The sequence below is a fragment of the Rattus norvegicus genome, chromosome 1, assembly GCF_021556685.1.
Source record: "Rattus norvegicus strain SHRSP/BbbUtx chromosome 1, alternate assembly SHRSP_T2T, whole genome shotgun sequence".
Classification (NCBI taxonomy): Eukaryota; Metazoa; Chordata; class Mammalia; order Rodentia; family Muridae; genus Rattus; species Rattus norvegicus.
The window spans coordinates 257,748,958-257,771,294 of record NC_141534.1 but is presented as its reverse complement, the minus strand read 5'-3'; the positions used below and the strand labels follow the sequence as shown (position 1 = coordinate 257,771,294).

The window sequence follows — 22,337 nt, the reverse complement described above, 5'->3', positions numbered from 1 at the left end:
CCCTTTTTCAATCCTCCTCCTCCCCCAATCCGTTTTCATTGGCTCCCATGGTGAGTTTATTTCTCTTTGCCGGGAGATTCTGGCCTACTTTGGACCGGTCCTGGGGCCGGGTGGAGTGGGGATGCTCCTAGAGCTTTGAGGGACCCAGCACCAGCTCTCTTCTGGCCCCAGCTGGGAGTCCCCGGTTCGTGCCAGCTGCTCGTGCAGTGAGTGGCACATCTGCTCCGGTCTTGCCCACCTCCAGCTGTGAGGGCACCCTCCAGCTGCTGTGGCTGCCCTCCACCTCCCTGCAGCTGCGGGGCTCAGACCCGCGCGAGGAGGCTGCGACAGGGGCAGGTGCACAGCGCACACAGCACTCCCCAGGTTTTCTTCTGCTAATGTACATTGAGGCTAGAGAAAGATGATGTAAGCTTTATGTGACATGTCCTTTAGACTTCAATTCATTGGGGGAGATGAAGACCCTCCTAAAGATGTAGTCCCCATTCCTAGCCCGTTATCATTTTGGAAAAGCCCCTTGGGAGCGGAAGCACAGGCGGATTCTGCGCTGTATCCCTCCCCCACTTAATGTTGTTTCTCTTCCGTCAACTCCCACTCCCACCCCCCACCCCCATCCCCGCAATAATCCCAGACTTTCTATGGCTTCCCTAGTACTATTAAGGTTGAAAGACTGGTGTGTGTGGCGCTCGTATTAAATCACTTAAGTTTAACTGGGGTTTCCGAGACTTCGGAGAAAGGAGTCTGTACCCCCAAGTCCCATCTCTATGCCAAAATAGTCAAGGGGTGGCTCTTGGCTTTCTGTATGACATCTGTCCTTAAACAGAAAGGTCCAGATCCAGCGCACTTCAATGGACCCCCAGGGCATCCTGAAGGCATTTCCCAAGCGAAAGAAAATTCATGCAGATCCATCATCAAACGCACTTGCAAAGATTCCCAAAAGGGAGGCAGGAGATGCTAGAGGTGAGCCCGTCCGCCCCCAGACCTCATATACTGGAATTCTCAGCCTTCCTGTTTTCAGTCAGAATCAGATAGCAGGAATGGCCTTACCTGTGAGGGGCCAAGATCTCTTTGTACATACCTTGTATCAGTTTCGGTTTCTGTCCTTTTCTCTTGTTTAGAGTCTCAATGTAACCTTGACCTTGCTGACAATCACCTTAAGCCCCGATCCTCCTGTCTTGACACTGCCAAGTGCGAGGCTTACAGGTGTGCGGCACCACATTCAGCCGGCACTTTGTCCTTTGATTTTGTTTTTGTTTGTTTTTTTGTTTTTCCGAGGCAGGGTTTCTCTGTGTAGTCCTGGCTGTCCTGGCACTCTGGCTCTATAGACCAGGCTGCCTTCAAACTTGAAAAGCAAAACAAAACAACAAAAAAGGAAGTTTGCTGTATGTTTGTGGTAGAATTCCTTGAAGGCATTTTGTTCACTGGATGGCAGGAAAATGAAGGGAGGTGACTTCAAACAATTCGTTATATCTAAAACTTTCTCAACTCACTGACGTACAACCTGTAATTCCAGCACTTGGAGAGGCAGAATGAATCAGAAACTCAAGGTTATCCTCTGCAACGTAGTGAGTTTGAGCTAGCCTAGGCTACATGAGACCCTGTCTCAAATAATAGTGCAATAATAATAATAATAATAATGATAATAATAATAATAATATATAATGGTAATAGCATTTGCGTATCCTCTTCCCAGGATGGCTGAGCTCCCTGAGGGCCCACATTATGCCCACTGGCATTGGGCGAGCCCGGGCTGAACTCTTTGAGAAGCAGATTATCCAGCATGGTGGCCAGGTGTGCTCTGCCCAGGCCCCAGGAGTCACTCACATTGTGGTGGATGAAGGCATGGACTATGAACGGGCTCTCCGGCTCCTCAGACTGCCCCAGCTGCCCCCTGGTGCTCAGCTGGTGAAGTCAGCCTGGCTGAGCTTGTGTCTACAGGAGAAAAAGCTGACAGACACGGACGGATTCAGCCTTTCCAGCCCTAAGAGGTCGGCTGCCCTTAGCCTTTCTCAGGTGTTTGTTGATAATAACATTTGAGTTTCCATTGAGTTATTAAAAAAACAACTCCTACTTTTTAAGTTGGACATACCAAGGTTTCAGTGTAGAGGAAGACTGGGGACAGAGGCAGGTGAGATGTTTGATATTCTAACTGCCTGTGACCTCCCCCTGCCCTCTAGGTCCTTGAATGAACCACAGCCCAGCAAGTCAGGCCAAGATGCTTCTGCTCCTGGCACTCAGGGGGTTCTACCCAGGACAACGCTCTCTCTTTCCCCTCCTTGTACCAGAGCTGTATCTCCTCCCCCAAAGGCAGAAAAGCCACCAAAAACCCAAACCCAGGTGAGGAGCCTTCCAACTCAGGGTGCTGATCACAGAAACGGAAGGGCCTGGATTTTATACAGAAAATTCTAGGTATCTCTTGATTGTGCACCTGTCTGTCTCTTCCCAACACTTATCAGTCCTGCGTTCACCAAGTTATGTCTGCCATATACCACGGGGAAGCCCAGGGCTGGGTTCTAGAGGAGCCCCTTGGAACCTTTTCCTCCAGTCAAAGCAGGAGACACCTACCCACCAGACAACTCTCTCTTCTGAGGAGGGCCCAGATTTATTGTGTTCTTCTGTTCGCAGCTCAGCTCAGAGGATGAAGCCAGTGATGGGGAAGGGCCCCAGGTTAGCTCAGCAGATCTGCAAGCCTTGATCAGTGGGCACTACCCCACTCCCCCTGGGGAAGATGGTGGGCCTGACCCAGCCCCAGAAGCTCTGGGTAAGTGGGTCTGTGCACAGCCCTCAAGCCAGAAGGCAACTAATTACAACCTGCACATCACAGAGAAGCTCGAAGTGCTGGCTAAAGCCTACAATGTCCAGGGAGACAAGTGGAGGGCTCTGGGCTATGCCAAGGCCATCAACGCCCTCAAGAGCTTCCACAAGCCTGTCAGTTCCTACCAGGTACTTGGGGGTTGGGGAAGAGGTTTCCTCTTTACTCAGTAGTGGCTAGTGATTAACTAGTGATTAACTGTAGTCACCAATGGGCATCAAATTTCGTGGTTAGGATTATATAATGGCTGGGATTTACACACAGAGACAAACTGATAAAAGAAAAAAACAAAAACAAAAACAAACCAAGATAATAGAAAACAGACCAGCAAAATTGTTAGGACTAGAAAGTGGGTGCTTAGGGGTTTATTACACTGTTTCCTCTACTTCTGTATTCTTATATGGTAGTTTAAAGCCAGGCATGGTGATTCATATGTTACCCGTTGATTGTGGACTCTAGACAAGTTACTCTGTCAGTTTTCCAGTCACTTGAAAGGAATTAACTGTAAGCCATTCCCAGTGGCTTTGTAAGGTTGGAAGATGGTCCCACTAGCACAGAATGACATACAGTAAGCCCTCAGGCAGCACGGTGCAGTGAGTCCCCAGTCAGGCAGTGCAGTGAGCCCCCAGTCAGGCAGTGCAGTGCAGTGCAGTGAGCCCCCAGTCAGGCAGTGCAGTGAGTCCCCAGTCAGGCAGTGCAGTGAGCACCCAGTCAGGCAGTGCAGTGCAGTGAGCACCCAGTCAGGCAGTGCAGTGCAGTGAGCACCCAGTCAGGCAGTGCAGTGAGCACCCAGTCAGGCAGTGCAGTGCAGTGAGCCCCCAGTCAGGCAGTGCAGTGCAGTGAGCCCCCAGTCAGGCAGTGCAGTGAGCCCCCAGTCAGGCAGTGCAGTGAGTCCCCAGTCAGGCAGTGCAGTGAGCACCCAGTCAGGCAGTGAAGTGCAGTGAGCCCCCAGTCAGGCAGTGCAGTGAGCCCCCAGTCTGGCAGTGCACTGCAGTGAGCGCCACCTCCCCCCAGGCAGTATGGTGTAATGAACCCCCAGTCACACAATACAGTGCAGTGACCCCCACCAAGACCCCTGCAGACAGTGTGGTTCAGTGAGCCCCGTAAGGCAGTGCAGTGCAGTGAGCACCACCCCCCACATACACACACTGCAGGCAGTACAGCTCAGGGAGCCCGCAGGGAGTGTGGGTGCATAGTTGTGATATGGTGGTTGTGGTGGTGACACTGAGCACTGTCATTTTCTCTACATCTTTTTGTGGTTATTCTTTTATCTTTTCTTTTGGGGACAGAGTCTCTCTGCAGAGCCCTAACTGGTCTGAAACTCACAGATTGCTGCCTGTGCTTCTGCCTCTGCCTCCAGGGGTTCTGGGACTTAAGGCAGGCCTGGCCATTTTCTCTACTTCTCATTGCTGGTCTCTGGGAAGCAAAGGACAAGCATATGGTTGCTGGGCTGGCTGCCGGGCAGATATTCTGCTGAAGGAGGCAATCCCCCTTCTGGCTGTCTTGTCCCTGCCTCTTCCTCATCCTCCTCTGTGTCTCTTCCCCGATAGGAGGCCTGTAGCATCCCAGGAGTTGGCAGGCGAATGGCAGAGAAGGTCATGGAGATCCTGGAGAGTGGGCATCTGCGGAAGCTGGACCACATCAGCGACAGCGTGCCTGTCTTAGAGCTCTTCTCCAACATCTGGGGAGCCGGGACGAAGACTGCCCAGATGTGGTACCATCAGGTCATACCAGCCCGTCTGCCTCTTGAGTCTTGCTGTTACAAAGCCTCTGCCCTCACCCCTTCCTGTTCACCTGCCAGAGCCTGGGTCCCTCTGTTTTCCCACCCTGGGTCCTCATGGGAGTGAAATCCAACTTCAAGGACAGCAGAGCTCACACTGGTCCCCCTCTGGTCCCCATCCCGTCCCCAGAACAGGAATGTGGCTTAGTGTCCTTGACCTGTGGACAGAAACTATAAACACATTCCTCACAGGCAGCAATCTGTGAGTTCCAGACCAGTTAGTGCTCTGCAGAGTAACTCTGTCCCCAAAAGAAAAGATAAAAGAATAACCACAAAAAGATGTAGAGAAAATGACACCACTACAACCACCATATCATAACTATGCACCCACACTCCCTGTAGAGTCCCACGTACCAGCAAGGGACCTTCTGTTGTTGTGTTTGTTTGTTTTTTCGTTTTTGTTTGAGACAGTATCTCACTGTGTAGCCCTGCCTGGCCTTGATCTGCCTGGCTTCAGCAATCTAAGGAGCCGAGGCTCGGGGCTCCATGTCTGGAACAGTGGCTCTCACGCTTGGCCAGGCCAAGGATGATCTTGGGAGTTAGTAAGAGTGAAGCTCAGATCCATTTTAGACCAAGGAGTGAGGGACCAGCATCCCCAGATCATGACATGTCCCATTGAATAGAGGCTATACCTGGTCGGTCCTGCCTTATGTCTTCCTGACGGCTGCTATGACAGATACCTGTGCCTTCTGGCCTGTTTATTAGTCCTGGGTCCTCATAGCCTCCTTTCTGGCTGCTTTTCTCCAGGGCTTCCGAAGCCTAGAAGATATCCGAGGCCTGGCCTCCCTGACCGCTCAGCAGGCCATTGGCTTGAAGCACTATGATGACTTCCTGGACCGCATGCCCAGGGAGGAGGCTGCAGAAATTGAGCAGATGGTAGGTACAGCTCCCGAGCCCTAGCTGGGCAATCCCACAGGTAGTGGGAGTTAAGAGGTGTGTACCAGAGCTGTAGGCCCAGGGAACCCCAGGTGGGGTAGGCACTGCAATGCCAGTCCTATGGTCTCAAGGTCAGAGAGCACGAGCACTGGGCACTGGTAGCCTAGCATGGGGCAAGCACAGCCTCGAGGCTCAGATATGGGGTTCAGAGGGAGCACTGCTGAGCATGCCCAAGGCCCTGCTTCCATCCTCAGCATTACAGAAAGGAAATAAAAAAAAAAAAATCTAGTTGGCAGAGAAATAAGGTTTGACCAAGTTAAAGGTTCAGCTTAGAGCTAGGGGCTACATCTTTAAGTTCATGTGCAGTGTTGAGTCGAGAGAGACAGGGTATACCAGATGTCTGTTGTTTGATCAGCTGGTGTGTGGGCAAGGGTCTCAGTGGGTGTTAGATGGATCAGCTTGTTAGCAGAAGGATCTGAGAGACCTAAAGGAGGAAGAATAAGCCTCACCAGCTCCCGTAGATGGAGCTAAGGAACCAGTGCTGGATGGATAGACCTATCCGCTGAGGCAGAGCCCGCGTCCTTAGGCCTCTACTGGCTTGCTCTGCAGTGCCCTGGGTGCGTCCCCTCAGCTTAGTATGAATCTTGAGGATAGAACTGGGACAAAGGCCATGTGCTGTCTTGGGAGAGAACCACAGCGGTTCCAATGCGGACACTGCACTCAGCTATGTGTCCGGGCACAGAGCATGCCCTAGTCAGACGACAGCTCCTAGCCCATCAAAACAGACCAGCTTCCCCACTGCAGCCTGCCCACAGGTATGGCTCCAGCTATGGGGATTCTTTGGGATTTCTCATCTAGGCAGTCTCTTCCCATTCTCCTGGAAGCCCAAGAAGGGATTGAAGGCATTAGCAGAACTACTTGTCAGGGGAATTGAGGTGTCCTGTCCATGAGCATCCAGGGCCCCTGAAACTTCAATGTTGCACAGTGGGGGCGGGGTACATCTACATACAGAAGGCCGATACAGCATCTGTCCGTCCAGTGGGGGCTTACTCTTCAGTCTTTTAGGGCTCTCAGACCCTTCGCTAACGGGCCAGCCTCAGCCCTCCTATAACTGTGTGGGCAGCTCCTGTCCTCCCCTTCCCTCAGATGCAGTGGTATTTCGTGCTTCATTCTCTCCCAGCCGGGTTGGAGGCTCTCTGCCAGCCCCCTGCCTCAGGCTTTAACCCTGAGCTCCCACACACTGCCGTCAGATCCAGATTCATAGGCTGCTCCAGCTGTCTGTATATTGGTGGAGTTTCACAGGCCTCGCCACTGGATAAGGGCTGGGGCCAGAACCCAAGGAGTGTTATTTCTCTTATACAGAGGCCTTCTGCTGAGGTAGAACCATTGTCCTCAGGCCTCCACAGGCCCCCGGTACATCCCCTCAGCTTGGTATGAATCCTGGGGATAGGGCTGGGACAAAGGCCGTGTGCTGTCCTGGGAGGGGCCCACAGCCTTTCACTCCTTGCTCTTCCCCAGGTCCGAGTATCAGCCCAGGCCTTCAACCCTGGGCTGCTGTGTGTGGCCTGTGGCTCTTTCCGTCGAGGGAAGGTGACCTGTGGGGATGTAGATGTACTTATTACTCACCCCGACGGCCGGTCCCACCAGGGCATCTTCAGCCCACTCCTCGACAGCCTTCGGCAGCAAGGTATCCGCTCTGTCTTTGGGTGAGCAGGCTACAAGTGGGCAGCCACCTCAGGTTGTCACCTCCAAGTTCTCAATTTGAGACATGCTGTGGGGGAAGGGCTTTGCAAGACTCGACCCCTCCTGGGGCCAAAGACAATAAAACAGATGCCTAACATCCCTGTAGGTGGAGGTCTCACCCAGTGTACTGTCCACATTCCACAGAAGAGGAATTGGGCCCAGAGGGGCGGGGTCACTCAGCTCAACACACAAATAAGCAGGGTACGCTGGGAGTAAAGGATGTCTGAGAGGGTAGGACAATCAGGCCTGGCTCCTTGCCCTACTAGACACCCTTGTATTGACCAGGGTTCCTCACAGATGACTTGGTGAGCCAGGAGGAGAATGGCCAGCAGCAGAAATACCTGGGTGTGTGCCGGCTCCCAGGGGCCGGGCAGCGCCACCGGCGACTGGACATCATCGTGGTGCCCTACAGTGAGTTTGCCTGTGCCCTGCTCTACTTCACCGGCTCTGCCCACTTCAACCGGTCCATGAGAGCTCTGGCCAAGACCAAGGGCATGAGCCTGTCAGAGCATGCCCTTAGTGCTGCTGTGGTCCGGAACAGCCAAGGTGTCAAGGTCGGGGCTGGACAAGTGCTGCCCACCCCCACAGAGAAGGACGTCTTCAAGCTCTTAGGCCTGCCCTACCGAGAACCGGCTGAACGGGACTGGTGACGTAGGGTTTGGGCAAGGGAAGCCACGTTGGATGAACTAACTGCCTCATCTGCCACCCTCTTAGCTTTGCCTCACTCTGTCCGTCACCACTTGCCCTTACTGAGCCAAGCTAGGAGCTCTAGGGCCTGTAGGAAAGAGCCAGTCTGATTGTGAGCCTGCCAGCTCTCTCCTGGACAGGATCACGCTGCGGTCCCCTCTGCTCCCCTCTGCTCCCTGTTCAAGCACAGCAGGTGGCTGGTTTCAAGCTGGTTTCCTGTACTGCAGGCCTGGTTTCCTGTACTGAAGGCCTGAGCTTCCCTTTCCACCCCAAGACTGATGTAGACATAGGGGGTCAGGAGAGGCTGCAGGAAGAGAGGGAGGCAGCTGTGGGCCCAGCATCTTCTTCGGGCCTTCACGGTAGAGAAAGCTATGTGGATTCTCTCACCCGCCCACTTCCTGTGCAGCTGGAGCTGCTGGGGGTGGCCTGCCCAGACTCTGTGAGAGTGGCTTCTAAGGGCCCTGGAGCCTAATAAAGTGCTTCTGACATTCAACTTGCCTGCTGTCTGTGAGCTGTGCTGACCTCACCTGTTGTCCTCCATTCCTGCAGGACCAAGATGGGGAGGGGCTCATTGTCAGAAACCCACTAACTACCTTCTAGCCAGGCCTGGCCGAGTCAGATCCTGAACCCAAAATGGGGTCTGGGGTTCAGGGTAAGAGAATCAGAGTCAGACACAGAGGTCCCCTCTCGGTCCTCCCTGTGGCCCGAAGATGGGACTCATGTGGGACATGAGCAAAGGTGACACACTTGTAGGAAACAGAGACAACACCGGGGATAGTAATGGGAATTTGGGAGTTACCTGAAGAGGAGGGGGGAATTGGTAAGGAGATGACCATGTAAGAGGGGTCACGAGACCTTAGGAACCAGTCATAGGAAGATGCTGGGGTTGGGGAGATCTGGTTCCACAGTTTGATTGGTGGCCCAGATGGGAGTGAGTCCGCAGTGTACAGCATGCTTCTGAGTTGGGCATTGCAGGACAGGGAGAGCAGGCAGAGGTGGGGATCTATCTGGAAGGAGGTTTAAAAATCGATGGACCCAGAATCAGAAGGCTTCCTGGAGAGACCCCAGGACCCTACTGGGAGATGGTGAGGTAGAACAGGAGTCAAGCTTAATCCCAGATGCTAACTTTAGTCTACAGAGTATGAAAGGAGTGTGTGTGTGTCTGTGTGTAGAAGGGTGTGTGTGTCTGTGTTTCTGTGTATGTAGAAGGGTGTGTATGTCTGTGTGTGTCTATAAAAGGGTGTGTGTGTGTGTGCGCGCGCGTGCATGTGTGCGTGCATGTGTGTGTGTGTGTGTGTATGTGTGTGTGTGTGTGTATAGAAGGGTGTGTGTGTGTTTCTGTAGAATCCCAGAGTTGGCTTTTGCTTCCTTGATCTCAATCCTGGCCTCTATCTGGGCAGCGGCACACACCTATAATTGCAGATACTCAGAAAGCAGGAAAAGTCATAAGTTCTGGGTTAGCCTGGACTATGTAGGAAGTTCAAAGCACCTCAAAGAGAATAAAACAGTTCTTGAGATCAGACCTCCATCTCAAGCCCATATCGCTAACAGCAAAGCGGGAGGACCACACTGGAGTGAGTCTGTGCTGGGGAAAGCTCCTCATAGTCCTTACCAAACTGAGAAGTTGCCATGTCTAAGAACCCAACACTTCCGTGGGGTGCCAATCTTCCTGCAGACTTTCTTTTCTGCATAGAGTGGCTCCTTTTTGTTTGTTTGGGCTTTGTTGTTGGCTATCCCAGAACTGGTTCTGTAGACCAGGCTAACCTCAAGCTCAGAGATCCACTTGCCTCTGCCTCCTGAGTGCTGGAATTAAAGGTGTGCACCACCACTGCCCACTTTAGCTACTGGTTCTTTTAAGCCTCCAAGTCTACAATTTTTTCCTACAACAGTGGTGCACCAGTACTGTAGGCCTCCTGGTCTCTCACTCTACATGGGTGAGTGGGCCCTGCCATGAGTCAGGAGACCGATGACTTGTCGCTGTGGAAAAGGGAGGCCCCAGCCCTCTTTTGGGCTGCCGTGGGCCTCTCTTCACTTCAGCTGCTCTTTGACACTTTGTGCCTAGGACACAAGCCTAGGGTGGCTATGACCCAGCCCTGCTAGACAGTAACCTTGTGTTTACCCAGGACCTAGGGTGACAATGTGGATCATGGCCATAACCTTACCATGAACCAAACTTGTGCTGGGGCTCTGGCTGTTAGAGTAATGGCGCAGGTCCGGTTATATGCCAGGCATCCACAGCCCACACCTGGAGGGGCACGCCAGGGTGGGCAGGGTCTGTTGTGCCTGGGTTCTCCAGAATCATGGGATTTCTGCCTCTTTGGTAGGAATGAAACCCCTCTTGCCAGAACCAAAGGGTACAACTTGGAAACCATAGCCTCGCTTCCCCTCTTCATGGCAGGGGAGGGGAGGGGCATATCCCTGTTTTCTGAGAGGGAGCTGGGAGGAAGCTACAACTGTGGTTCCGGGCTGCAAACAGAAAGCAGCTGCCTAAACCTAGAGGTGGTGGCTCCAGTGTGGTCCTGTGTCCACTCTGCCCTCCTGTCAGAACCAGCCAGCCAGTTTCCCAGAATCCCCGACTCACTGGGCAGCCCTGCTTCCAAGCTCTGGAACTGGGGAGCACCCCTAGGTAAGGCCTCAAGAAAAAAGTAGTCTGAGACTTTGGACCGGGTCTCATGTGCCTGGTATTTCCATCTTAGCTCTGTTCCCCATGGAAGAGGCTCCCTGAGGAAGGCCCTGGGCCCCAAAACAAGGAGATGCCACAAGGGACGGTGGATTGTTGGGAGGACTCTGAGAACACCACCGAAGATGAACTGAATTGATAAACTACCCCTTCTCCAGTGGTTGTGGCGTCTCTATGTGGAACCAGCTAGGCCCAGGCCTGGCCCTGACAGAATAAGTCTGAAGCCTCAGACAGTGCCCTTACTCGCCCGTTCCAGGAGCCTCGGCTCAGCCATCACTGTATGAGTGCAGGTTCCCTGGGTATGTGCGGTGTTTGACTGACCATGTGGTCTCTTGTTTGTGTGCCTGCCACACATTTCTGGGCCCTGCAGCTGTGGTATAAGTACCAGTGTCTCTAGCCAGCCTCTGGGTACAGGCCCCATGTCACCAAGGGCTCAGGCAGGTGCGTGGGCTGGAAGGTGTGGGTGCTGGTCAGGAATTAGGAAAGCAGGAGAGTCCTGGCTGGACTCGGAGCTCTGGGTCCATGTGTCCATGGAGGAAGCCGCAGGGCGGACCGCTTGCGTCAGCCTTGAGCGGCCATCAATAGCGCGCGGTTAATTAATTTGATGGGAACAGCAGGGACCGCCGTTTGCATTTAGTGAAGTTCCAGGAACTTCCAACCCCATCTTCATAATTGGCCTCATAAATTGTAAGAAAGAGAGAGATCAGCAAAGCGGGAGGGAGGAGGGGCCGCCCGTCCGTCCTTATTTAATTTTATTGCTGAAATTCATCTTTTTAGCCTCCTCTGCCTGAATCGGCTCTCCCTGCCGGATTTGCCTAATCATGATAAATTAATATTCATTTCCCCACCTCTTACCCGGCTCCCGCGCTTGGATGGAGTTGGGAGGGTCCCCTTCTAGCCCCTCTGCCTTGATGGGAGATGACCCCCAAAGTGGAGCTTGTGTACTGCATTGAAACTGGCCCTCGGGGAGAGCAGGAGGGAACCTGGGAGAAAGATGGGGGTGTGCCCCTTGGGGGGGGGGCTCCCAAGATTGATAGTTGCTCACAGGCCTCAGGAAGCTGACATTAACTACAAATGCCCAGCCAGGGCTGAGGTACAAGGACAGGAAGACTGCTAGAGACCTGGAGGCTGAGCCACACAGGGGCAGACGGGGTAAGCTGAGAAGGTGGGACTGGAACCTGCAGGGAGCTGAGAGGTGAGACTGAAACACAGGGTGGGTCACCCACAGATCCTTGTCTCACTGTACTCCCTTGGCTAGAGATGAGCCATCTTGCCAGGAGGGACCCATGATGGTCTGAGGGTTCCTGTGAGTCCCATACTCTTTCTCAGCACAATTAGCAGAGTGGCTGGAACCAGCACACTGCCACCTGTGCTGTGCTGTGCTGTGCTGTGCTGTGCTGTGCTGTGCTGTGCTGTGCTGTGCTGTGCTGTGCTGAGCTGTGCTGTGCTGTGTTGTGCTGAGCTGTGCTGTGCTGTGCTGTGCTGTGCTGTGCTGTGCTGTGCTGTGCTGTGCTGTGCTGAGCTGTGCTGTGCTGTGCTGTGCTGTGCTGTGCTGAGCTGTGCTGTGCTGTGCTGTGCTGTGCTGTGCTGAGCTGTGCTGTGCTGTGCTGTGCTGTGCTGTGCTGAGCTGGGCTGATGGGCTGTGCTCTGCTGGGCTGGGCTGTGCTGTGCTGTTCTGAACTGGGCTGAGCTGGGCTGATGTGCTGTGCTCTGCTGTGCTGGGCTGTGCTGGGCTGTGCTGGGCTGTTCTGGGCTGTGCTGTGCTGTGCTGGGCTGATGGGCTGTGCTCTGCTGGGCTGGGCTGTGTTGGGTTGTGCTGGGCTGTGCTGGGCTAGGCTGTGCTGGGCTGGGCTGTGCTCTGCTGGGCTGATGGGCTGTGCTCTGCTGGGCTGATGGGCTGTGCTCTGCTGGGCTGGGCTGTGCTGGGCTGATGGGCTGTGCTCTGCTGGGCTGGGCTGTGTTGGGCTGGGCTAGGCTGTGCTGGGCTGTGCTGTGCTGTGCTGTGCTGTGCTGAACTGGGCTGTGCTGTGCTGGGCTGTGCTGGGCTGTGCTGTGCTGTGCTGGGCTGTGCTGTGCTGTGCTGAACTGGGCTGTGCTGTGCTGGGCTGTGCTGGGCTGATGGGCTGTGCTGAGCTGTGCTGTGCTGTTCTGAACTGGGCTGTGCTGGGCTGTTCTGGGCTGTGCTGTGCTGTGCTGGGCTGTGCTGTGCTGTGCTGTGCTGTGCTGGGCTGGGCTGTTCTGGGCTGTGCTGTGCTGTGCTGGGCTGATGGGCTGTGCTGTGCTGTGCTGAGCTGGGCTGATGGGCTGTGCTCTGCTGGGCTGGGCTGGGCTGTGCTGTTCTGAACTGGGCTGAGCTGGGCTGATGTGCTGTGCTCTGCTGTGCTGGGCTGTGCTGGGCTGTTCTGGGCTGTGCTGTGCTGGGCTGGGCTGATGGGCTGTGCTCTGCTGGGCTGGGCTGTGTTGGGTTGTGCTGGGCTGTGCTGGGCTAGGCTGTGCTGGGCTGGGCTGTGCTCTGCTGGGCTGATGGGCTGTGCTCTGCTGGGCTGGGCTGTGCTGGGCTGATGGGCTGTGCTCTGCTGGGCTGGGCTGTGTTGGGCTGTGTTGGGCTGTGCTAGGCTGTGCTGGGCTGGGCTGTGCTGTGCTGTGCTGTGCTGTGCTGAACTGGCCTGTGCTGTGCTGGGCTGTGCTGGGCTGTGCTGGGCTGTGCTGGGCTGTGCTGTGTTGGACTGTGCTGTGCTGTGCTGTGCTGTGCTGTGCTGTGCTGTGCTGTGCTGAACTGGGCTGTGCTGTGCTGTGCTGTGCTGTGCTGTGCTGAACTGGGCTGTGCTGTGCTGTGCTGTGCTGTGCTGTGCTGTGCTGTGCTGTGCTGTGCTGTGCTGAACTGGGCTGTGCTGTGCTGTGCTGTGCTGTGCTGTGCTGTGCTGTGCTGTGCTGAACTGGGCTGTGCTGTGCTGGGCTGTGCTGGGCTGTGCTGGGCTATGCTGGGCTGTGCTGTGCTGAACTGGGCTGTGCTGTGCTGTGCTGTGCTGGGCTGTGCTGTGCTGTGCTGTGCTGTGCTGTGCTGTGCTGAACTGGGCTGTGCTGTGCTGGGCTGATGGGCTGTGCTGTGCTGTGCTGTGCTGTTCTGAACTGGGCTGTGCTGTGCTGTGCTGTGCTGTGCTGTGCTGTGCTGTGCTGTTCTGAACTGGGCTGTGCTGTGCTGTGCTGTGCTGGGCTGTGCTGTGCTGTGCTGTGCTGTGCTGGGCTGTTCTGGGCTGTGCTGTGCTGGGCTGGGCTGATGGGCTGTGCTGTGCTGTGCTGTGCTGTGCTGTGCTGTGCTGTGCTGGGCTGGGCTGGGCTGGGCTGGGCTGGGCTGGGCTGGGCTGGGCTGGGCTACCAGGCTGTGGCAGCTCCCGCTCAGCTTCAGTTAGGGCTGCTGTGCGGATTCTGTGTGTTGCTAGGAGGTACCCCATCCTGCACCTCCCTTGGTGGAGGCTCCAGTCTAAAGGATCCCAATTCCCTCAACTGCTCAAATCCTGTTCTATAAGACATGAGGTCTCTCAGGTTCCTCCAGCCTCATTTACAAGGGAGGAAAACTGAAGATCAGACATGAACGGTGATTGGTCCAGTGCCCCTGCATAGATCAGGAGGGCTGGAACTAGAAGTGTGTTCCGTATACCTGAGAGGTGGGAGTGGTGGGGACGTACCCTAGGGACCTTGCCTTTTGAGAATGGGCAGAACATTCTGCTGTAGGGTGTGAGCTCTGAGGTCAATGTGCTTTTAAATGACTTTATTTTTTATGTGCATTTGTGAACTGCCGCGTGGGTGTTGGGACTTGAACCTGGATCCCCTGGAAGAGTAACCAGTGCTCTTAAGTGCTCACCATCTCTCTAGCCCCTGGGGTTATGTTTTATTATGTGACAAAGGGGACATTATCTAACCAAACAATCCCAGAGCTGTCTGTGGTTGGTGGCAGGTGGAAGGGCTGGACGAGAGATCTGAGGTCTGAGCAGGACCTCTGGGGGCCTCAAGGAGCAGTGATGCTAATGCAAGAAACAGTCCCACAACCATCAGGAGTGGATCCCGCCAGCCACAAACATGAGCATGCAAGGACTTTTTCACTTGAGCCTTACTGCGGTCCCAAGCTAACCAGTGCTCGCAACTCAGCCTGTGGGACCCTAGCTGTCCAACTCAGCTGACCTGGCCTGAGTTTCTGCCCTGCACCCATGGCTGTTGGAAGGGGCTACGTGTGAACGTGTACAGTGGAGTGGTTAGAGGAGATACACAAAGCCCAGACCACAGGGTCTTAGGAAGCTCCTGCGATGTTGAAGCTGGGGGTTGGAGGTGGGGTGGGGACTCTTAATATATCCCTGCCCCCGACTTCCCAGGGCAATAATTGCCCCAATGCCCCCAGTTTCCAGATGCTTTGGTCTCCTCTGTTTTTCATGGGATCAAATGCTTGTAAGCACTTCAGTGCGTGACCTGTGCCTTTGTGAAGCCTGGAACCTGGACTGAGTCACTGTGAGCACTAGCTAACAGCCCCCGCCCCAAGGGCAGTCAGCTCCTGCAGAGACTCCCAGCATGGCCATGAGCTGCAGAGCAGTCCGATTGTGTCCCAACCTTCCCAACAAAGTGCGGCTCTCCTTTCCAAAATGGTATCTCAAAAATTTATTTACAGGACCTGGATACCAAGAAAAGAGGGTTTTGAGTCCCCTGGGACTTGTTAGAAAGCTGAAAAGACCAGTTAATACTGTGCACGTTATAAAAGGAGGCTTGGGGAAGGGCCCTGAGTTACCTGCACCACACACCGGGTTTCTTTGAGCAGTTTCACCAAGCCCTACTTTGCTCAGTCCCACATGTGGACATGCAATCTCCAGCTAGGTTCCTATTTCCATTTTGCAAATGGAGAATCTGAGTCCTGGGCTAGAAAGATGGTTTAGGGAGCTGGACAGATGGCTCAGCGGTTAGGAGCACTGACTGCTCTTCCAGAGGTCCTGAGTTCAATTCCCAGCAACCACATGGTGGCTCACAACCATCTGTAATGGGATCTGATGCCCTCTTCTGGTATGTCTGCGGACAGCTACAGTGTATTCACATACATAAAATAAATAAGTCTTAAAAAAAAAAAAGATGGTTCAGGGGTCAAGAGCATGTGTGCCTGAGTTCAATTCCCAGCACCCACATCAGGCAGCACACAATTACCTAGAACCCTGGTCCCCAGGGATTCAAAGCTTCCGCCTCTGCAGGCATTTGCACTCATCGTTACACACCCGTACACAAACATGCGCACATACATAGAATTTAAAAAATAAATCTTAAGAAAAAAAAGTCCCAAAGAGGTTCTTTTTCTTGTCCCACATCATGCAACATGTGTCAGAGATAGACATCACTCAGATCGCGACTTCTCCCAGCTAATTGCCTTGCTCCACTCTGCACAGCTCTGAGCCTTCTGTCTCCTCCCCTTCCTCTCTTCCCTCAGATCTGCAGAGAGAGTTGCTGACGCTGATGCTGACTGCCCTGAAACCAGGGTTCAGTTTGGCTCTGAGACAGGGTTTCACTCTGGTATCCCTAGCTGTCTGCGAACTCAGAAGTCAACTCAGCTTCCTGAATGTGGGCTTTTACAGGATGACCCCACAAGCCTGGCTCAACCCCGGGGTCTGGCTCAGTAGCTTCCTGTTCTGAGAGAGAATGCTCACTTGTGTACACCATCATGATGAAACTGGGTGAAGGCAACTCCGGGGCCTGCCAGCGTTGAGCAGGCATACTGGCAAACACCCGTCCTTCCCCTCACAGTTGCAGTACATGCCTGCTTACCTAGACAGGGATTTCGGAGTTCTGGCCTGGGACACTTCTTCCCCTAACTCCTAGCTCCTCATGGCCTCTGATGGATTCTGTCCCATTCCTTTGACCTTGTCTTGACATTGTTTGGAATACTTTTTGTTCAGTTTGATCAGGAAATCTGAATTTGGTCAGCTCACCCTGCCTACCAGTCAGACACCAAATTGGGAAGGAATCATGTCTGAGCCGCGCCCTCTCGAGCTCCCTTATGGGGACTCTCAGAAGGTGACTCCAGAAAGAGAACCCTGAAGCCTTGTACTGTCCCCTCCTCTCTATAGGGAACACCTCAGCTCCCCACCCATAGGCTAAAGACTGCAGCCCCACTCCACTGTCTTGGAGAATCAAGGCTCTGGAGTCTCAGGATCCCCTGGCCCGCCTAACCGGAAGACCTACCTGCCTGCCAAGATCTCTAGGGAGGCGGCAGGTGAAGGATGACTGACCCATATGCTCCGAGCCTGGGCTGCCTCAAGTTCAGCTTTATTGTCCTCGCTCCCTCCAGTCTTGAACAGACTTAGGAATTTTCTGGAATCTTGGTGCGAGGAGTGTTCCAAAAGCAGGGGTATGCCAGAGCTCCATGCTGCCCTCATCCTTACCGGACGGCGAGCGTGCTTCCCGAGAGACGCCGGCAGAGGGCGCGCGAGGACCGGCGAAGAGGTCCGCGGCTAAGCCGGGCTAGCTCTTGAGAGGAGGGCCAGCCACGCTCCTCTTAGGACCCCGGCACTGGGGAAAGTGTCCTGCTCCTCGAGAGGAGGCGCCGGGTGCGGACGCGGATCCACTCCTTTCCGAGGGCGGAGAGACCCTTGCAGCACCGGCCTGGAGTAGGGAGGGACTGAGGTGACCGAGGTGAGAATCGGGTGAGACTCCTTCTCAAACTCATCTCTCATCTCGGGCCAAGACTTTGTGCCTCAGTTTCCCCTTCAGGATTTCTGTTCTTGTTGATGGGAGTTATAACCTGGAAGAGCTATGAGGAAAATGACCGAGAACAATCTGGTCACCTTTTTCTTGGTGCAGCCTATCTAGACGCAGCTCGGCGGTGAAAGAGATGGACATGGACGGAGAGAGTGGCCGAGGGACAGGCACGCGGGGCAGCCCGGGGAAGAGCCGAGAAGGAGGGTCACAAGGGCTGGGGCGAGTGCCCAGGAGCCTGACGGGTGTCTGCTGCGACCCTTCTGGGTTGCGCTCAGCACTGTCTCCTTCGCTTCTCTGGTCCCCCACCCCCAGCCCCAGTGGCGGTGATTTATGGCTGGGCCAGGCCTGGCGACCTTGGACGGATAACTAATGACGGGTCAATAACGCTACAGAAAAAGTGAAGTGAGAGAGGGCCAAGGCCCATCCCTTCCACCCCCTCCTCCTTCACCCCCTCCCATCCTCGGCTTGGTGTCCATTACTGAAGTCTCCTTGCAAGGGTGGGAGGCTCTCCAAGGCCAAGATCTTGACAGGTCTGTGGTTACACCAGCTGAAGTAGGAGCGGATGTGGGACCTGCACATACATACAACAGAGGCTCCACGTGGGTCATACGAAGGTGAGGGCCACTTGTGTGGATCCTAGGAGGAAATCTGTTTCTGGGAAAGTAAAGATGGCATTTGGAATTGCTCCCAGGCACGGAAGGGAGCCTTGGGGAGGAGTAGGGAGGAAGGCGGTGCAGTAGTCAGCTGGCCCCGGCTTCTCCCTGTCTCTTTTCTTCTGGCCATTTCTCTGTGTCCACTCTCTCCTTTCCTCATCAGCTACCAGGATCCCTCTGTTTTCCAGACACTTCATTTGCCCAGGAGTCCTGTTTGCATGAGAACTGGAGTGGCTGGGCATCTAAACTCCTGCCTGCATTATCTGGAGAATGGACCAGTGCCTCCTTTTCTTGAACCTGCCAATTTCTTCAGCTCTGTTTGAGATGCCCCGGTTCCCAGTTTATTTTGGAGCCCTGGGCGGAGGTTTAAACAATCCAGTTGTTTGCCTTGAGTTCCTGCCTCTCGGACGGCAGTCAAGGGCAGAACCTAGGTGCCAGTGTGGGCTTTTCTACCTCCTGCCTCATTCTGTGCGCGAAGACTTGAAGAGCCCTCACTGAGTGGGCAGCCGAGGAGATTCTGGGACCTGCAATCTGACCCAATGCTTGAAACTGTAATCTCCCTATCCCTCCACCCCAGGGTCCTGGTTCTTCCCCTGCTAACTTCCCCTTAACTATTGTCAGCTTTGACTCCAAAGAAGAGACAGCCACAGAGACAAGAACATTCTGCTTCCAGATTAAGCCCATGTGACAGAACTGCCTTTTCAGTACAGGGCAGTGGGAGTGGCCTCGTGCCCGAGGGTGCCAGACAGTGTCTGTGACACAGGTGGACTCTATTGATGCATTTACAGATTCAGTCAGTGGACCAAGACCACGTGGATGCCCCGTGCTGGGGGAGCAGGAGACACAGGGGAAAATAAAGGACAGCTATGGAACGGGAGGTGGACTCCTTCGGAGTAGCAAAGGCAGAGCCACGAGAGGCAGTGGTCCTACATCCCCACTCATCCCTTTCTCCACCTCCAGCCTTTCCCCTTTCCTAAGCCACAGGCACTACTTACCGTCCTCCAAAGCTCTGTGCTACCTCATTCTGAAAACCTAAAGGGTCCCAGCTCCGGGTCTAATATTCAAGGTCCATAAAAACCTAGGGTTCCTTGTTTAAAAGTTATAGGGAGTCGAGTTGGAGACAGTGGAACTCAGACAGCAAGCTTGGGGATGCAAAGCCCTGTGGGAAGTGAATCCTGCTGGCCTTCCCCATCCATGCTCTACTCTCTTCAGTCCCCCTGAGCCTGTCCCCTGAAAGCTTCCAGCTTCCTGCTACAGAGCCTGGGAAAACCTTCCTCTTGTTGCTGACACCAACTCGCCTGGACTCCAAGCCCCGTGTCTCCCTACATGTCCCAGTTTCTTTATCTTTTGCTCAGAACTCAATTCCTCTAGAAAAATTCCCTCCTTCAGGCCGTCTCCTCCAGGAAGGCTCTTGATTTCCCACATAATAAACGACGTGCTGGGTCAAAGCACAAATCACTTCTACATTCACTCACAGCCATTTGTCTGGCCCCTCCAGCACGCCTAGCGTTTTAGATGACTGGGATGGTGCTCTATTCATCATCAGAGCTCCTCCAGTGCCGGCTGACACCTGCATGGCGGGGGCTCAGTTAATATTTGTTGATGCGGCTGTGGACATCTTCTGCCCGTGTGTTTGTGTTTGAACTACTGTACACCGAGCCGTGTGCCAGGCCTGCGTACAGGCACGCACATCTCTGCTGGATGCGTTCAGATTTCCGTACTGTGCGTGTGCAGTCATACAAGGAACACATGCGCACTGCGATATAAGTGTGCCCCCCCACTCCCCAACCCCCTTCTAAGATAGGGTCTCTTCTGTATTTCTGGCTGACTTTGAACTTGATAAGTAGCTGAGGGTGACCTTGAACCTCTGACCTCCCTTCTTTATTTCCCAAGTGCAGGGATTAGAGACACATGCCGGCACCCGGTTTATACAGTTCTGGAGTTCAAACCCAAGGCTTCATGCATGCACCGGACCATCACAGACTGTTTGCCGGTTTTTTGTTTTTTGTTTTGTTGTTGTTGTTTGTTTGTTTGTTTGTTTGGACTGGGTCTGGCTAAAGCGTATGCTGCCTGGAACTCTCCAGCCTTCTGCCTCAGTTTCTCTAGTGCTAGTAGTACAGGTGTATATCACCACCACTCCTAGCTGCAGGAATGTGCACCAATCAGAGGGGTGCGAGTGGCTCTAAGCAGGAATTTATGCTGGTAGCCACACACCCAGATCCCTGTGGCAGACCTAAGCCTATACAAGGCAGTAAAGGACGCCTGTGTGCCTGGCCCTGCGAGGTTGGGGTTGTGCCTGGACAAGAACCGCAGGTGCATCGTGCAAGGACACAGGCGGCTGGCGCGTGTGCAGGCCATGTGTGTGCACAGCTGCGTGTCCTGGCAGGCGGGACGCCCCGTGCGCCCCTGCGCCCGCTGAGCGCGTTGCTTTGTTCCTCCGCCGCGGGCGGCCGCGTGGTCTCCCGGCTCCGGGCTCGGGCGTCTCCGCCGGCCGGGATTGGCAGCGGGCGGCCGCAGCGCGGCTCCCTCCCCGGCGGGCGGAGCCGGATCGGCTCCCGTTACCGGCGCGGGTGGGTGGGGGTGGGGCGGGGGGGGCGCCAGGCCATCCATCTTCTGTTATTACAGCGTAATGGGGCTGCTCGGGCGCCCGCCCATTTGTCATCGGCCTCGTTCGCTGATAACGGGCATTTGTCATCACTTTCCTCTGCCAATGTCATCAGCACCGCTGACGGAGGGAGGGGGGCACACGCACATGGGCCTGCTGGACACGCGTTCGTGCATATACACATTAACACATGAGACTTGGGGGGGGGCGATGAGCCCTGTGGGGGGCACACGTATCTCTCTGTATGTATGTGGACCAGAACTCCTTAGAGATGGCTTTGTAACAGCCTGTGTAGAAGGGCCTTGTCAGGCAGATGTTCCCAGCTGCAGATCTCCTTTCCCAGCCTTGGGGAGGGGGGCGGCAGCGCGCAGGTGGCTTCTGCCAGCTCCCTTTATGCACTTGTGTGACACCCCCACAGGCTCTACTGACCTGCAGGTGGCTGCCAGCAGTTCCCAAAATGTCACATTCAGGCCCGCTGGGATTCTCAGACCCAAGGACTTGAGGAGAGGTCATAGGACAGGACAGACCGGTAGTGGTTGCCAGGACAATGGGTCCCTTCCTCCATACCTCGCAGAAACAACCTGAGAGTCACCTTTCCTCTCCTGACTCCACTCAGGCTTTTAGCCTAGGCTGATCGGTAGCTAGAAAGACTCAGTCAAGACTGCCAAAAGAACTTCCCTCTTGGAAGTGGTACAAGGCTGACTGGTGAAAGGATGCTACTGGTAGCCAGGGGAGGAGCTCGGAGGGAAAGAGAAGCCGTTGTGTTCTGTGCCCTCTGGGTGGGTCAGGTGCCAGCCCATTCCCGGAATTGTAATGGCTATCTTCCTGATGCCGCTTTCTAGTTCCTCTGCCTCGGGGTGGTAGAGGGGACCCTTATTAGGCAGACACCTCCCTCATCTCACTGGTCTCTGGTTGCCTGGCACGTATTAGGTGTTCAGTAAGTAGCTATAGAATGGATACATGATAGAGACCAGGGCATATGGGGAGGTGGGGGTCCCCCAAGTCCCTCCCAGAAAGGCCACCAGGCCCTGATGGCCCAGATCTCATCTCTCCTCTCTCTGACTCCCATCCTTATTTCTTCTGCAGCCCCCCAAATTCCCTTTCTCCCTAGGCCTCTCCCTCCTGGGCAGAGGGGGAGGGGGAGGGTCCCTTGGCAGAGCGGGGCTGGCTTGTTCCTTGTAAATGAAGACCATAATTAACATTAAATTAAGGTAATACAAATGAAGGCAGAGTAGAGGCTGACAAGACGAGCGTTTGGGGAGGCAGTGGGGAGAAGTGATTCATATTTTTAATTTACTGTACGGATGGGCCGTGTGGCTGGGGAGCGGGCGGCTCGCGTGGAGGGGGTGTTGCCCCGCCATGTTTTGCCGGGCTCGGAGTGATCACACAATGACTATTAAACTCAACTGTCCATATAATGGGACAAATCCGACACGACGCCCACCAGAGCTCCAGAAGCCTGGTCAGCCAGCTTGTAAATCCTTCCACACCTCACCCGCCCGCCCACTGCCCACCTTGGCCTCACTGGCCTGCCCCACCTCAGGGGCCTTGGGAATAGGGTGACCCAGGGAACCCAGGTTCCTTGCCCCAGGATGGGTGCCGGAAGGAAGCATGTTGTGAATGGCTGATGTCATTCACTGGCTTGATCTTGACCCGAAAGCCAGGAAGGGCTGGGGCTCAGACGACAGTGCAGAAGGTACTGGTGCCAATTCCCCTAGCACAGTGGTTCTAGATCTTCCTAATGCTGTGACCCTTTAATAGAGTTCCTCATGTTGTGG

General features: G+C 54.6%; 1 protein-coding gene and 1 long non-coding RNA gene across 2 annotated transcripts; both read left to right on the top strand.

Moving 5' to 3' along the window:
* Positions 1–30: 30 nt before the first annotated feature.
* Positions 31–8,388, top strand: Poll (DNA polymerase lambda). Its single transcript, NM_001014168.1, is given in 9 exon segments — positions 31–50; positions 821–957; positions 1,691–1,985; positions 2,175–2,334; positions 2,623–2,940; positions 4,360–4,533; positions 5,337–5,465; positions 6,984–7,152; positions 7,494–8,388. Coding segments are annotated over 8 exon segments (1,722 nt in total). The 5' UTR covers positions 31–50; positions 821–845; the 3' UTR covers positions 7,859–8,388.
* Positions 8,389–17,111: 8,723 nt separating this feature from the next.
* On the top strand, positions 17,112–19,404 carry LOC108349487 (uncharacterized). The gene is made up of 2 exons (XR_015655459.1): positions 17,112–17,235; positions 18,143–19,404. It is a non-coding gene; the product is annotated as an uncharacterized LOC108349487 (long non-coding RNA).
* Positions 19,405–22,337: the final 2,933 nt, after the last annotated feature.